The sequence below is a fragment of the Ambystoma mexicanum genome, chromosome 7q (genome assembly GCF_040938575.1).
Source record: "Ambystoma mexicanum isolate Mex_15411 chromosome 7q, UKY_AmexF1_1, whole genome shotgun sequence".
NCBI classification, from domain to species: domain Eukaryota; kingdom Metazoa; phylum Chordata; class Amphibia; order Caudata; family Ambystomatidae; genus Ambystoma; species Ambystoma mexicanum.
The window spans coordinates 1,163,084,265-1,163,101,398 of NC_090941.1; the positions used below are offsets into that span (position 1 = coordinate 1,163,084,265).

The following is a 17,134-nucleotide window of genomic DNA, read 5'->3' on the forward strand; positions in this document are numbered from 1 at the left end:
CTGGGTACACATCCCCCAGGTGTACTGATCCTATCATTCTGCTCCCTGGGTACACATCCCCCAGGTGTACTGATCCTATCCTTCTGCTCTCTGGGTACACATCCTCAAGGCGTACTGATCCTATCCTTCTGCTATCTGGGTACACATCCCCCAGGTGTACTGATGTTAGCCTTCTGCTATCTGGGAGCACATCCCCCAGGTGTACTGATCCTATCCTTATGCTCTCTCGGAGCACATCCCCCAGGTGTACTGATGTTAGCCTTCTGCTATCTGGGAGCACATCCCCCGGGTCTACTGATCTTAGCCTTCTGCTCTCTGGGTACACATCCCCCGGGTGTACTGATGTTAGCCTTCTGCTATCTGGGAGCACATCCCCCGGGTGTACTGATCTTAGACTTCTGCTCTCTGGGTACACATCCCCCGGGTGTACTGATCCTATCCTTCTGCTCTCTGGGTGCACATCCCTCGGGTGTACTGATCCTACCCTTCTGCTCTCTGGGTGCACATCCCTCAGGAGTACTGATCCCATCCTTCTGCTCTCTGGGTACACATCCCCCAGGTGTACTGATCCCATCCTTCTGCTCTCTGGGTACACATCCCGCAGGTGTACTGATCCCATCCTTCTGCTCTCTGGGTAGACATCCCTCAGGTGTACTGATCCCATCCTTCTGCTCTCTGGGTACACATCCCCCAGGTGTACTGATCCCATCCTTCTGCCCTCTGGGTACACATCCCCCAGGTGTACTGATCTATCCTTCTGCTCTCTGGGTACACATCCCTCAGGTGTACTGATCCCATCCTTCTGCTCTCTGGGTACACATCCCCGGGTGTACTGATCTTAGCCTTCTGCTCTCTGGGTACACATCCCCCAGGTGTACTGATCTTAGCCTTCTGCTCTCTGGGTACACATCCCCCAGGTGTACTGATCTCACACTTCTGCTCTCTGAGTACACATCCTCCTGGTGTACTGATCTTACACTTCTGCTCTCTGAGTACACATCCTCCTGGTGTACTGATCTTACCCTTCTGCTCTCTGGGTACACATCCCCCGGGTGTACTGATCTTACCCTTCTGCTCTCTGGGTACACATCCCCCAAGTGTACTGATCTTACCCTTCTGCTCTCTAGGTACATATTCCCCAGGTGTACTGATCTTACCCTTATGCTCTCTGGGTGCACATCCCCCAGGTGTACTGATCTTACCCTTTTGCTCTCTGGGTACACATCCCCCAGGTGTACTGATCTTATCCTTCTGCTCTCTTGGTGCACATCCCCCAGGTCTACTGAACCTATCCTTCTGCTCTCTGTGTACACATCCCCAAGGTGTACTGATCCTGTCCTTCTGCTCTCTGGGTGCACAACCCCCAGATTTACTGATCTTACCCTTCTGCTCTCTGGGTACACAACCCCCAGGTCTACTGAACCTATCCTTCTGCTCTCTGTGTACACATCCCCAAGGTGTACTGATCCTATCCTTCTGCTCTCTGGGTACACATCCCCCAGGTCTACTGAACCTATCCTTCTGCTCTCTGGGTACACATCCTCAATGTGTACTGATCCTATCCTTCTGCTCTCTGGGAGCACATCCCCCAGGTGTACTGATCTTAGCCTTCTGCTATCTGGGAGCACATCCCCCAGGTGTACTGATCCTATCATTCTGCTCTCTGGGTACACATTCCCCAGTTGTACTGATCCTATCCTTCTGCTCTCTGGGTACACGTCATCCTCAAGGTGTACTGATCCTATCCTTCTGCTATCTGGGTACACATCCCCCAGGTCTACCTAACCTATCCTTCTGCTCTCTCGGTACACATCCTCAAGGTGTACTGATCCTATCCTTCTGCTCTCTGGGAGCACATCCCCCAGGTGTACTGATGTTAGCCTTCTGCTATCTGGGAGCACATCCCCCAGGTGTACTGATCTTAGCTTTCTGCTCTCTGGGTACACATCCCCCAGGTGTACTGATCCTATCCTTCTGCTCCCTGGGTACACATCCCCCAGATGTACTGATCCTATCCTTCTGCTCTCTGGGTACACATCCTCAAGGTGTACTGATCCTATCCTTCTGCTATCTGGGTACACATCCCCCAGGTGTACTGATGTTAGCCTTCTGCTATCTGGGAGCACATCCCCCAGGTGTACTGATCCTATCCTTATGCTCTCTCGGAGCACATCCCCCAGGTGTACTGATGTTAGCCTTCTGCTATCTGGGAGCACATCCCCTGGGTCTACTGATCTTAGCCTTCTGCTCTCTGGGTACACATACCCTGGGTGTACTGATCTTACCCTTCTGCTCTCTGGGTACACATACCCTGGGTGTGCTGATCTTACCCTTCTGCTCTCTGGGTACACATCCCCCAGGTGTACTGATCCTACCCTTCTGCTCTCTGGGTGCACATGCCCCAGGTGTACTGATCTTACCCTTCTGCTCTCTGGGTGCACATCCCCCGGGTGTACTGATCCTGTCCTTCTGCTCTCTGGGTGCACATCCCCCAGGTGTACTGATCTTAGCCTTCTGCTCTCTGGGTGGACATCCCTCAGGTGTACTGATCTTAGCCTTCTGCTCTCTGAGTACACATCCTCCTGGTGTACTGATCTTACACTTCTGCTCTCTGAGTACACATCCTCCTGGTGTACTGATCTTACCCTTCTGCTCTCTGGGTACACATCCCCCGGGTGTACTGATCTTACCCTTCTGCTCTCTGGGTACACATCCCCCAAGTGTACTGATCTTCCCCTTCTGCTCTCTAGGTACATATTCCCCAGGTGTACTGATCTTACCCTTCTGCTCTCTGGGTGCACATCCCCCAGGTGTACTGATCTTACCCTTTTGCTCTCTGGGTACACATCCCCCAGGTGTACTGATCTTATCCTTCTGCTCTCTTGGTGCACATCCCCCAGGTCTACTGAACCTATCCTTCTGCTCTCTGTGTACACATCCCCAAGGTGTACTGATCCTGTCCTTCTGCTCTCTGGGTGCACATCCCCCAGATGTACTGATCTTACCCTTCTGCTCTCTGGATACACAACCCCCAGGTCTACTGAACCTATCCTTCTGCTCTCTGTGTACACATCCCCAAGGTGTACTGATCCTATCCTTCTGCTCTCTGGGTACACATCCCCCACGTCTACTGAACCTATCCTTCTGCTCTCTCGGTACACATCCTCAATGTGTACTGATCCTATCCTTCTGCTCTCTGGGAGCACATCCCCCAGGTGTACTGATCTTAGCCTTCTGCTATCTGGGAGCACATCCCCCAGGTGTACTGATCCTAGCTTTCTGTTCTCTGGGTACACATCCCCCAGGTGTACTGATCCTATCCTTCTGCTCCCTGGGTACACATCCCCCAGGTGTACTGATCCTATCCTTCTGCTCTCTGGGTACACATCCTCAAGGTGTACTGATCCTATCCTTCTGCTATCTGGGTACACATCCCCCAGGTGTAGTGATGTTAGCCTTCTGCTATCTGGGAGCACCTCCCCCAGGTGTACTGATCCTATCCTTATGCTCTCTCGGAGCACATCCCCCAGGTGTACTGATGTTAGCCTTCTGCTATCTGGGAGCACATCCCCCGGGTCTACTGATCTTAGCCTTCTGCTCTCTGGGTACACATCCCCCGGGTGTACTGATGTTAGCCTTCTGCTATCTGGGAGCACATCCCCCGGGTGTACTGATCTTAGACTTCTGCTCTCTGGGTACACATCCCCCGGGTGTACTGATCCTATCCTTCTGCTCTCTGGGTGCACATCCCTCGGGTGTACTGATCCTACCCTTCTGCTCTCTGGGTGCACATCCCTCAGGAGTACTGATCCCATCCTTCTGCTCTCTGGGTACACATCCCCCAGGTGTACTGATCCCATCCTTCTGCTCTCTGGGTACACATCCCGCAGGTGTACTGATCCCATCCTTCTGCTCTCTGGGTACACATCCGTCAGGTGTACTGATCCCATCCTTCTGCTCTCTGGGTACACATCCCCCAGGTGTACTGATCCCATCCTTCTGCTCTCTGGGTACACATCCCCCAGGTGTACTGATCTATCCTTCTGCTCTCTGGGTACACATCCCTCAGGTGTACTGATCCCATCCTTCTGCTCTCTGGGTACACATCCCCCAGGTGTACTGATCTTAGCCTTCTGCTCTCTGGGTACACATCCCCCAGGTGTACTGATCTCACACTTCTGCTCTCTGAGTACACATCCTCCTGGTGTACTGATCTTACACTTCTGCTCTCTGAGTACACATCCTCCTGGTGTACTGATCTTACCCTTCTGCTCTCTGGGTACACATCCCCCGGGTGTACTGATCTTACCCTTCTGCTCTCTGGGTACACATCCCCCAAGTGTACTGATCTTACCCTTCTGCTCTCTAGGTACATATTCCCCAGGTGTACTGATCTTACCCTTATGCTCTCTGGGTGCACATCCCCCAGGTGTACTGATCTTACCCTTTTGCTCTCTGGGTACACATCCCCCAGGTGTACTGATCTTATCCTTCTGCTCTCTTGGTGCACATCCCCCAGGTCTACTGAACCTATCCTTCTGCTCTCTGTGTACACATCCCCAAGGTGTACTGATCCTGTCCTTCTGCTCTCTGGGTGCACATCCCCCAGATGTACTGATCTTACCCTTCTGCTCTCTGGGTACACAACCCCCAGGTCTACTGAACCTATCCTTCTGCTCTCTGTGTACACATCCCCAAGGTGTACTGATCCTATCCTTCTGCTCTCTGGGTACACATCCCCCAGGTCTACTGAACCTATCCTTCTGCTCTCTGGGTACACATCCTCAATGTGTACTGATCCTATCCTTCTGCTCTCTGGGAGCACATCCCCCAGGTGTACTGATCTTAGCCTTCTGCTATCTGGGAGCACATCCCCCAGGTGTACTGATCCTATCATTCTGCTCTCTGGGTACACATTCCCCAGTTGTACTGATCCTATCCTTCTGCTCTCTGGGTACACATCATCCTCAAGGTGTACTGATCCTATCCTTCTGCTATCTGGGTACACATCCCCCAGGTCTACCTAACCTATCCTTCTGCTCTCTCGGTACACATCCTCAAGGTGTACTGATCCTATCCTTCTGCTCTCTGGGAGCACATCCCCCAGGTGTACTGATGTTAGCCTTCTGCTATCTGGGAGCACATCCCCCAGGTGTACTGATCTTAGCTTTCTGCTCTCTGGGTACACATCCCCCAGGTGTACTGATCCTATCCTTCTGCTCCCTGGGTACACATCCCCCAGATGTACTGATCCTATCCTTCTGCTCTCTGGGTACACATCCTCAAGGTGTACTGATCCTATCCTTCTGCTATCTGGGTACACATCCCCCAGGTGTACTGATGTTAGCCTTTTGCTATCTGAGAGCACATCCCCCAGGTGTACTGATCCTATCCTTATGCTCTCTCGGAGCACATCCCCCAGGTGTACTGATGTTAGCCTTCTGCTATCTGGGAGCACATCCCCCGGGTCTACTGATCTTAGCCTTCTGCTCTCTGGGTACACATCCACCGGGTGTACTCATGTTAGCCTTCTGCTATCTGGGAGCACATCCCCCGGGTGTACTGATCTTAGACTTCTGCTCTCTGGTTACAAATCCCCTGGGTGTGCTGATCCTATCCTTCTGCTCTCTGGGTGCACATCCCTCGGGTGTACTGATCCTACCCTTCTGCTCTCTGGGTACACATCCCTCGGGTGTACTGATCCTATCCTTCTGCTCTCTGGCTGCACATCCCCAAGGTGTACTGATCCTATCCTTCTGCTCTCTGGGTACACATCCCTCGGGTGTACTGATCCCATCCTTCTGCTCTCTGGGTACACATCCCCGGGTGTACTGATCTTATCCTTCTGCTCTCTGGGTACACATCCCCCAGGTGTACTGATTTTACCCTTCTGCTCTCTGGGTACACATCCTCCAGGAGTACTGATCCTATCCTTCTGCTCTCCGGGTACACATCCCCCAGGAGTACTGATCCTATCCTTCTGCTCTCCGGGTACACATCCCCCAGGTGTACTGATCTATCCTTCTGCTCTCTGGGTACACATCCTCAAGGTGTACTGATCCTATCCTTCTGCTCTCTGGTGCACATCCCCCAGGTGTACTGATTTTAGGATTCTGCAATCTGGGAGCACATCCCCCAGGTGTACTGATCTCATCCTTCTGCTCTCTGGGTACACATCCCCCAGGTGTACTGATCTATCCTTCTGCTCTCTGGGTACACATCCCCCAGGTGTACTGATCTTATCCTTCTGCTCTCTGGGTACACATCCCCTAGGTGTACTGATTTTGCCCTTCTGCTCTCCGGGTACACATCCCCCAGGTGTACTGATCCCATCCTTCTGCTCTCCGGGTACACATCCCCCAGGTGTACTGATCTCATCCTTCTGCTCTCTGGTTACACATCCCCCAGGTGTACTGATCTATCCTTCTGCTCTCTGGGTACACATCCCTCAGGTGTACTGATCCCATCCTTCTGCTCTCTGGGTACACATCCCTCGGGTGTACTGATCCCATCCTTCTGCTCTCTGGGTACACATCCTCCAGGTGTACTGATTTTACCCTTCTGCTCTCTGGGTACACATCCCCCAGGAGTACTGATCCTATCCTTCTGCTCTCCGGGTACACATCCCCCAGGTGTACTGATCTTACCCTTCTGCTCTCTAGGTACACATCCCCCAGGTGTACTGATCCTATCCTTCTGCTCTCTGGGTACACATCCCCCAGGTGTACTGATTTTACCCTTCTGCTCTCTGGGTACACATCCCCCAGGTGTACTGATCCTATCCTTCTGCTCTCCGGGTACACATCCCCCAGGTGTACTGATCTATCCTTCTGCTCTCTGGGTACACATCCCTCAGGTGTACTGATCCCATCCTTCTGCTCTCTGGGTACACATCCCTCGGGTGTACTGATCTATCCTTCTGCTCTCTGGGTACACATCCCCCAGGTGTACTGATTTTACCCTTCTCCTCTCTGGGTACACATCCCCCAGGTGTACTGATCCCATCCTTCTGCTCTCTGGGTACACATCCCTCGGGTGTACTGATCCCATCCTTCTGCTCTCTGGGTACACATCCCCCAGGTGTACTGATCCTATCCTTCTGCTCTCTGGGAGCACATCCCCCAGGTGTACTGATCTTATCCTTCTGCTCTCTGGGAGCACATCCCCCAGGTGTACTGATCTTAGCCTTCTGCTATCTGGGAGCACATCCCCCAGGTGTACTGATCCTATCCTTCTGCTCTCTGGGTACACATCCCCCAGGAGTACTGATCCCACCCTTCTGCTCTCCGGGTACACATCCCCCGGGTGTACTGATCCTATCCTTCTGCTCTGATGTGGCTTTACTCTTACAGGATCCACCGCCTGGAGAAGCACAGGCCAGTACCTGTACCCAGGGCAGAGCGCAACCCTCGGATTCCCTCCAGCTGCAGTGGGAGCGTGCCTGCAGGTAAGGAGGCCACTGCAACCTAAGTGAGGATGATGCAAGCACGGGGCGCATCGCTTCTATTCTCCAGGTCCTTCTTTCACCATGGTCCTTTGATAAGTGTGGCCCTTGGTGACCTCCCCATTACAGGTGCATGGTAATAAGGCACAGAACTTGAAGTCCTACCAGGAAAGGACCAAAAACGTTCACCTCAGCTTCGTGCGCGCGCGCGTGTGCGTGTGTGTGTGTGTGGCGCAGGCCGGACCGCACCTCATTCTCCTACAATGACTGGGCCTCCTCTTCTTTCAGGTGCAGATTGGGTGTCAATCGGATGACCTCAGTAAGTTGGAGGAGCTCTCCCGTCCCCCAGTGGTCATCAAGGTGTGCCCGGTGAACAGTAAGAGGATGACAGTCTCCAGCCTTCATGGTGGTCTCATTTATATCCTGGTACCCGGCGGATGCCAACTGGGCAATGTGCCAGTCACTATAGGAGGTGCAGTGCATGCCCCCTTCTTCAAGCACGGTGGGTAGACTATGTTCCTGGCAGGAGGCAGGCGTGGGAAATAATGTTCCTGGTAAGAGAAGGGGATATCCCTAAAGGCCATGGTGTGAAACCTCATTCCCACATTCAATATATGAGTTGTCTATGGAAATGTATTATAGTAATAATTTATGAAGATATAGTAAAGAGTGTTATGAATGTACACTAAGCCAAATGAAGGCAAGGTGTGCATAGTTAGGGCTCCTTTCAGGGACAGGCTTGAAAGAAGGCACTGGCACACTATCGGTTTACTTTGATTGTTTCATCCTGTTACAGGCTCCCACGGAGGGGCTTCAGAACAGGGAGAGGGAGTCCTGAGCCCGAGGGGCTCCTGGTAGCACAGATGGTGGGTGTCTCACAATTAGGCCCGGAAGAGCCGGTCTCTTCCCAAATCTGCGGTGGGAGGCTTCATGACCAAATAACGACCGGTACAGGGTTCTACTTCTTACACCCACAAAGCCTCTGTCTTTGCTTGTCTTCCTCATTTAGGGCGGGGGGGGGGGTGGGGGCGCAGAGTCTGCCATCGATTGATAGCCATTAGCAGAAGGGTGTGACAGGTGTGAATTGGGAGATAAGGGAGTCAGGGCTTCGTCTGTGTTGGGCTTTGGTGATAACCCAGGTGACTCTGCTTTAGAACAGGCAGACAGTGCAGAGCAGTCAGGGCTTCGTCTCTGTTGGGCTTTGGTGATAACCCAGGTGACACAGCTTTAGAACAGGCAGACAGTGCAGAGCAGTCACGGCTTCATCTGTGTTTGGCTCTGGTGATAACCTAGGTGACTGTGCTTTAGAACAGGCAGACAGCGCAGAGCAGTCAGGGCTTCATCTGTGTTTGGCTCTGGTGATAACCTAGGTGACTGTGCTTTAGAACAGGCAGACAGTGCAGAGCAGTCAGGCTTTCGTCTGTGTTGGCCTTTGGTGATAACCTAGGTGACTGTGCTTTAGAACAGGCAGACAATGCAGAGCAGTGAGGACTTCGTCTGTGTTGGGCTCTGGTGATAACCCAGGTGACTCTGTCTTAGAACAGGCAGACAGTACAGAGCAGTCAGGTCTTCATCTGTGTTGGGCTTTGGTGATAACCCAGGTGACTATGCTTTAGAACAGGCAGACTGTGCAGAACAGTCAGGGCCTCATCTGTGTTGGCCTTTGGTGATAACCTAGGTGACTATGCTTTAGAACAGGCAGACAGTGCAAAGCAGTCAGGGCTTCGTCTGTGTTGGCCTTTGGTGATAACCTAGGTGACTGTGCTTTAGAACAGGCAGACAGCGCAGAGCAGTCAGGGCTTCATCTGTGTTTGGCTCTGGTGATAACCTAGGTGACTGTGCTTTAGAACAGGCAGACAGTGCAGAGCAGTCAGGGCTTCATCTGTGTTTGGCTCTGGTGATAACCTAGGTGACTCTGCTTTAGAACAGGCAGGCATTGCAGAGCAGTCAGGGCTTCGTCTGTGTTGGCCTTTGGTGATAACCCAGGTGACTGTGCTTTAGAACAGGCAGAAAGTGCAGAGCAGTCAGGGCTTCGTCTGTGTTGGCCTTTGGTGATAGCCAAGGTGACTGTGCTTTAGAACAGGCAGACTGTGCAGAGCAGTCAGGGCCTCATCTGTGTTGGCCTTTGGTGATAACCTAGGTGACTTTGCTTTATAACAGGCCGACAGTGCAGAGCAGTCAGGGCTTCATCTGTGTTTGGCTCTGGTGATAACCCAGGTGACTCTGCTTTAGAACAGGCAGACAGTGCAGAGCAGTCGGGGCCTCATCTGTGTTGGCCTTTGGTGATAACCTAGGTTACTTGGCTTTAGAACAGGCAGACAGTGCAGAGCAGTCAGGGCTTCATCTGTGTTGGGCTTTGGTGATACCTAGGTGGCTGTGCTTTAGAACAGGCAGACAGTGCAGAGCAGTCAGGACTTCGTCTGTGTTGGTCTTTGGTGATAACCTAGATGACTGTGCTTTAGAACAGGCAGACAGTGCAGAGCAGTCAGGGCTTTGTCTGTGTTTGGCTCTGGTGATAACCTAGGTGACTGTGCTTTAGAACAGGCAGACAGTGCAGAGCAGTCAGGGCTTCGTCTGTGTTGGGCTTTGGTGATAACCTAGGTGACTCTGCTTTAGAACAGGCAGACAGTGCAGAGCGGTCAGGGCTTCGTCTGTGTTGGGCTCTGGTGATAACCTAGGTGACTGTGCTTTAGACCAGGCAGACAACACACAGTGGTCAGGGCTTTGTCTGTGTTGGGCTTTGGTGATACATTTGGTGACTGTGCTTTAGAACAGGCAAACAGTGCAGAGCAGTCAGGGCTTCGTCTGTGTTGGGCTCTGGTGATAACCTAGGTGACTGTGCTTTAGAACAGACAGACAGTGGAGAGCAGTCAGGGCTTCGTCTGTGTTGGCCTTTGGTGATAACCTAGGTGACTGTGCTTTAGAACAGACAGACAGTGCAGAGCAGTCAGGGCTTCATCTGTGTTGGACTTTGGTGATAACCTAGGTGACTGTGCTTCAGAACAGGCAAACAGTGCAGAGCAGGCAGGGCTTTGTCTGTGTTGGCCTTTGGTTATAGCCAAGGTGACTCTGCTTTAGAACAGGCAGACAGTGCAGAGCAGTCAGGGCTTCGTCTGTGTTGGCCTTTGGTGATAACCAAGGTGACTGTGCTTTAGAACAGGCAGACACTGCAGAGCAGTCAGGGCTTCGTCTGTGTTGGCCTTTGGTGATAGCCTAGGTGACTTTTTCTTTATAACAGGCCGACAGTGCAGAGCAGTCAGGGCTTCATCTGTGTTTGGCTCTGGTGATAACCTAGGTGACTCTGCTTTAGAACAGGCTGACAGTGCAGAGCAGTCGGGGCCTCGTCTGTGTTGGCCTTTGGTGATAACCTAGGTGACTGTGCTTTAGAACAGACAGACAGTGCAGAGCAGTCAGGACTTCGTCTGTGTTGGCCTTTGGTGATAGCCTAGGTGACTCTGCTTTAGAACAGGCAGGCATTGCAGAGCAGTCAGGGCTTCATCTGTGTTGGGCTTTGGTGATAACCCAGGTGACTCTGCTTTAGAACAGGCAGACAGTGCAGAGCAGTCAGGGCTTCGTCTGTGTTGGGCTTTGGTGATAACTTTGGTGACTGTGCTTTAGAACAGGCAGACAGTGCAGAGCAGTCAGGGCTTCATCTGTGTTGGGCTTTGGTGATAACCTAGGTGACTCTGCTTTAGAACAGGCAGACAGTGCAGAGCAGTCAGGTCTTCGTCTGTGTTGGGCTCTGGTGATAACCCAGGTGACTCTGTCTTAGAACAGGCAGACAGTACAGAGCAGTCAGGTCTTCATCTGTGTTGGGCTTTGGTGATAACCCAGGTGACTATGCTTTAGAACAGGGAGACAGTGCAAAGCAGTCAGGGCTTCGTCTGTGTTGGCCTTTGGTGATAACCTAGGTGACTGTGCTTTAGAACAGGCAGACAGCGCAGAGCAGTCAGGGCTTCATCTGTGTTTGGCTCTGGTGATAACCTAGGTGACTGTGCTTTAGAACAGGCAGACAGTGCAGAGCAGTCAGGGTTTCGTCTGTGTTGGCCTTTGGTGATAACCTAGGTGACTGTGCTTTAGAACAGGCAGACAGTGCAGAGCAGTCAGGGCTTCGTCCGTGTTGGCCTTTGGTGATAGCCAAGGTGACTGTGCTTTAGAACAGGCAGACTGTGCAGAGCAGTCAGGGCCTCATCTGTGTTGGCCTTTGGTGATAACCTAGGTGACTTTGCTTTATAACAGGCCGACAGTGCAGAGCAGTCAGGGCTTCATCTGTGTTTGGCTCTGGTGATAACCCAGGTGACTCTGCTTTAGAACAGGCAGACAGTGCAGAGCAGTCGGGGCCTCATCTGTGTTGGCCTTTGGTGATAACCTAGGTTACTTGGCTTTAGAACAGGCAGACAGTGCAGAGCAGTCAGGGCTTCATCTGTGTTGGGCTTTGGTGATACCTAGGTGGCTGTGCTTTAGAACAGGCAGACAGTGCAGAGCAGTCAGGACTTCGTCTGTGTTGGTCTTTGGTGATAACCTAGATGACTGTGCTTTAGAACAGGCAGACAGTGCAGAGCAGTCAGGGCTTTGTCTGTGTTTGGCTCTGGTGATAACCTAGGTGACTGTGCTTTAGAACAGGCAGACAGTGCAGAGCAGTCAGGGCTTCGTCTGTGTTGGGCTTTGGTGATAACCTAGGTGACTCTGCTTTAGAACAGGCAGACAGTGCAGAGCGGTCAGGGCTTCGTCTGTGTTGGGCTCTGGTGATAACCTAGGTGACTGTGCTTTAGACCAGGCAGACAACACACAGTGGTCAGGGCTTTGTCTGTGTTGGGCTTTGGTGATAAATTTGTTGACTGTGCTTTAGAACAGGCAAACAGTGCAGAGCAGTCAGGGCTTCGTCTGTGTTGGGCTCTGGTGATAACCTAGGTGACTGTGCTTTAGAACAGACAGACAGTGCAGAGCAGTCAGGGCTTCGTCTGTGTTGGGCTTTGGTGATAACCTAGGTGACTGTGCTTTAGAACAGGCAGACAGTGCAGAGCAGTCAGGGCTTCGTCTGTGTTGGCCTTTGGTGATAACCTAGGTGACTATGCTTTAGAACGGGCAGACAGTGCAGAGCATCAGGGCTTCATCTGTGTTTGGCTCTGGTGATAACCTAGGTGACTGTGCTTTAGAACAGGCAAACAGTGCAGAGCAGTCAGGGCATCATCTGTGTTGGACTTTGGTGATAACCTAGGTGACTGTGCTTCAGAACAGGCAAACAGTGCAAAGCAGGCAGGGCTTTGTCTGTGTTGGCCTTTGGTTATAGCCAAGGTGACTCTGCTTTAGAACAGGCAGACAGTGCAGAGCAGTCAGGGCTTCGTCTGTGTTGGCCTTTGGTGATAACCTAGGTGACTGTGCTTTAGAACAGGCAGACACTGCAGAGCAGTCAGGGCTTCGTCTGTGTTGGCCTTTGGTGATAGCCTAGGTGACTTTGCTTTATAACAGGCCGACAGTGCAGAGCAGTCAGGGCTTCATCTGTGTTTGGCTCTGGTGATAACCTAGGTGACTGTGCTTTAGAACAGGCAGACAGTGCAGAGCAGTCAGGGCATCATCTGTGTTGGACTTTGGTGATAACCTAGGTGACTGTGCTTCAGAACAGGCAAACAGTGCAGAGCAGGCAGGGCTTTGTCTGTGTTGGCCTTTGGTTATAGCCAAGGTGACTCTGCTTTAGAACAGGCAGACAGTGCAGAGCAGTCAGGGCTTCGTCTGTGTTGGCCTTTGGTGATAACCTAGGTGACTGTGCTTTAGAACAGGCAGACACTGCAGAGCAGTCAGGGCTTCGTCTGTGTTGGGCTTTGGTGATAACCCAGGTGACTCTGCTTTAGAACAGGCTGACAGTGCAGAGCAGTCGGGGCCTCGTCTGTGTTGGCCTTTGGTGATAACCTAGGTGACTGTGCTTTAGAACAGACAGACAGTGCAGAGCAGTCAGGACTTCGTCTGTGTTGGCCTTTGGTGATAGCCTAGGTGACTCTGCTTTAGAACAGGCAGGCATTGCAGAGCAGTCAGGGCTTCGTCTGTGTTGGGCTTTGGTGATAACTTTGGTGACTATGCTTTAGAACAGGCAGACAGTGCAGAGCAGTCAGGGCTTCGTCTGTGTGGGGCTTTGGTGATAACCTAGGTGACTGTGCTTTAGAACAGGCAGACAGTGCAGAGCAGTCAGGGCTTCGTCTGTGTTGGCCTTTGGTGATAGCCTAGGTGACTCTGCTTTAGAACAGGCAGACAGTGCAGAGCAGTCAGGGCTTCATCTGTGTTGGGCTTTGGTGAAAACCCAGGTGACTCTGCTTTAGAACAGGCAGACAGTGCAGAGCAGTCAGGGCTTCGTCTGTGTTGGCCTTTGGTGATAGCCTAGGTGACTCTGCTTTAGAACAGGCAGGCATTGCAGAGCAGTCAGGGCTTCATCTGTGTTGGGCTTTGGTGAAAACCCAGGTGACTCTGCTTTAGAACAGGCAGACAGTGCAGAGCAGTCAGGGCTTCATCTGTGTTGGCCTTTGGTGATAACCCAGGTGACTCTGCTTTAGAACAGGCAGACAATGCAGAGCAGTGAGGGCTTCGTCTGTGTTGGCCTTTGGTGATAACCTAGGTGACTGTGCTTTAGAACAGGCAGACAGTGCAGAGCAGTCAGGGCTTCATCTGTGTTTGGCTCTGGTGATAACCTAGGTGACTGTGCTTTAGAACAGGCAAACAGTGCAGAGCAGTCAGGGCTTCATCTGTGTTGGACTTTGGTGATAACCTAGGTGACTGTGCTTCAGAACAGGCAGACAGTGCAGAGCAGGCAGGGCTTTGTCTGTGTTGGCCTTTGGTTATAGCCAAGGTGACTCTGCTTTAGAACAGGCAGACAGTGCAGAGCAGTCAGGGCTTCGTCTGTGTTGGCCTTTGGTGATAACCTAGGTGACTGTGCTTTAGAACAGGCAGACACTACAGAGCAGTCAGGACTCCGTCTGTGTTGGGCTTTGGTGATAACCTAGGTGACACAGCTTTAGAACAGGCAGACAGTGCAGAGCAGTCAGGGCTTCCTCTGTGTGGGGCTTTGGTGATAACCTAGGTGACTCTGATTTGGAACAGGCAGACAGTGCAGAGCAGTCAGGGCTTCATCTGTGTTGGCCTTTGGTGATAACCTAGGTGACTGTGCTTTAGAACAGCCAGACAGTGCAGAGCAGTCAGGGCTTCCTCTGTGTGGGGCTTTGGTGATAACCCAGGTGACTGTGCTTTAGAACAGGCAAACAGTGCAGAGCAGTCAGGGCTTCGTCTGTGTTGGCCTTTGGTGATAACCTAGGTGACTGTGCTTTAGAACAGACAGACAGTGCAGCGCAGTCAGGGCTTCGTCTGTGTTGACCTTTGGTGATAACCTAGGTGACTGTACTTTAGAACAGGCAGACAGTGCAGAGCAGTCAGGGCTTCATCTGTGTTGGCCTTTGGTGATAACCTAGGTGACTGTGCTTTAGAACAGGCAGACAGTGCAGAGCAGTCAGGGCTTCATCTGTGTTTGGCTCTGGTGATAACCTAGGTGACTGTGCTTTAGAACAGGCAGACACTGCAGAGCAGTCAGGGCTTCGTCTGTGTTGGCCTTTGTTGATAGCCTAGGTGACTCTGCTTTAGAACAGGCAGACAGTGCAGAGCAGTCAGGGCTTCATCTGTGTTTGGCTCTGGTGATAACCCAGGGGACTCTGCTTTAGAACAGGCTGACAGTGCAGAGCAGTCGGGGCCTCGTCTGTGTTGGCCTTTGGTGATAACCTAGGTGACTGTGCTTTAGAACAGACAGACAGTGCAGAGCAGTCAGGGCTTCGTCTGTGTTGGCCTTTGGTGATAGCCTAGGTGACTCTGCTTTAGAACAGGCAGGCATTGCAGAGCAGTCAGGGCTTCGTCTGTGTTGGCCTTTGGTGATAGCCTAGGTGACTCTGCTTTAGAACAGGCAGGCATTGCAGAGCAGTCAGGGCTTCATCTGTGTTGGCCTTTGGTGATAGCCCAGGTGACTCTGCTTTAGAACAGGCAGACAGTGCAGAGCAGTCAGGGCTTCGTCTGTGTTGGCCTTTGGTGATAACCTAGGTGACTCTGCTTTAGAACATGCAGGCAGTGCAGAGCAGTCAAGGCTTCGTCTGTGTTGGCCTTTGGTGATAACCTAGGTGACTGTACTTTAAAACAGGCAGACAGTGCAGAGCAGTCAGGACTCCGTCTGTGTTGGCCTTTGGTGATAACCTAGGTGACACAGCTTTAGAACAGGCAGGCAGTGCAAAGCAGTCAGGGCTTTGTCTGTGTTGGCCTTTGGTGATAACCTAGGTGACTGTACTTTAGAACAGGCAGACAGTGCAGAGCAGTCAGGGCTTCGTCTGTGTGGGGCTTTGGTGATAACCTAGGTGACTCTGATTTGGAACAGGCAGACAGTGCAGAGCAGTCAGGGCTTCATCTGTGTTGGCCTTTGGTGATAACCCAGGTGACTCTGATTTGGAAAAGGCAGACAGTGCAGAGCAGTCAGGGCTTTGTCTGTGTTGGCCTTTGGTGATAGCCTAGGTGACTGTGCTTTAGAACAGGCAGACTGTGCAGAGCAGTCAGGGCCTCATCTGTGTTGGCCTTTGGTGATAACCTAGGTGACTTTGCTTTATAACAGGCCGACAGTGCAGAGCAGTCAGGGCTTCATCTGTGTTTGGCTCTGGTGATAACCCAGGTGACTCTGCTTTAGAACAGGCAGACAGTGCAGAGCAGTCGGGGCCTCATCTGTGTTTGCCTTTGGTGATAACCTAGGTTACTTGGCTTTAGAACAGGCAGACAGTGCAGAGCAGTCAGGACTTCGTCTGTGTTGGCCTTTGGTGATAACCCAGGTGACTCTGCTTTCGAACAGGCAAACCGTGCAGAGCAGTCAGGACTTCGTCTGTGTTGGTCTTTGGTGATAACCTAGATGACTGTGCTTTAGAACAGGCAGACAGTGCAGAGCAGTCAGGGCTTTGTCTGTGTTTGGCTCTGGTGATAACCTAGGTGACTGTGCTTTAGAACAGGCAGACAGTGCAGAGCAGTCAGGGCTTCATCTGTGTTGGGCTTTGGTGATAACCTAGGTGACTCTGCTTTAGAACAGGCAGACAGTGCAGAGCGGTCATGGCTTCGTCTGTGTTGGGCTCTGGTGATAACCTAGGTGACTGTGCTTTAGAACAGGCAGACAATACACAGTGGTCAGGGCTTCGTCTGTGTTGGGCTTTGGTGATAAATTTGGTGACTGTGCTTTAGAACAGGCAGAGAGTGCAGAGCAGACAGGGCTTCGTCTGTGTTGGGCTTTGGTGATAACCTAGGTGACTGTGCTTTAGAACAGGCAAACAGTGCAGAGCAGTCAGGGCTTCGTCTGTGTTGGGCTCTGGTGATAACCTAGGTGACTGTGCTTTAGAACAGACAGACAGTGCAGAGCAGTCAGCGCTTCGTCTGTGTTGGGCTCTGGTGATAACCCAGGTGACTCTGCTTTATAACAGGCAGTCAGTACAGAGCAGTCAGGGCTTCGTCTGTGTTGGGCTTTGGTGATAACCTAGGTGACTGTGCTTTAGAACAGGCAGACAGTGCAGAGCAGTCAGGGCTTCGTCTGTGTTGGCCTTTGGTGATAACCTAGTTGACTGTGCTTTAGAACAGGCAGACAGTGCAGAGCAGTCAGGGCTTCATCTGTGTTTGGCTCTGGTGATAACCTAGGTGACT

General features: G+C 52.0%; 1 protein-coding gene across 1 annotated transcript in view; it reads left to right on the forward strand.

Annotated features, from left to right (window-relative positions):
* Positions 1 to 17,134, forward strand: part of LOC138528721 (TRPM8 channel-associated factor homolog) — a 280,446-nt gene that overhangs the window by 186,375 nt on the left and 76,937 nt on the right. Inside the window, exons 4-5 of the mRNA XM_069640581.1 lie at positions 7,353 to 7,447; positions 7,733 to 7,946. Coding sequence (XP_069496682.1) covers positions 7,353 to 7,447; positions 7,733 to 7,946 — 309 coding nt within the window. The remainder of the gene's footprint in view (positions 1 to 7,352; positions 7,448 to 7,732; positions 7,947 to 17,134) is intronic.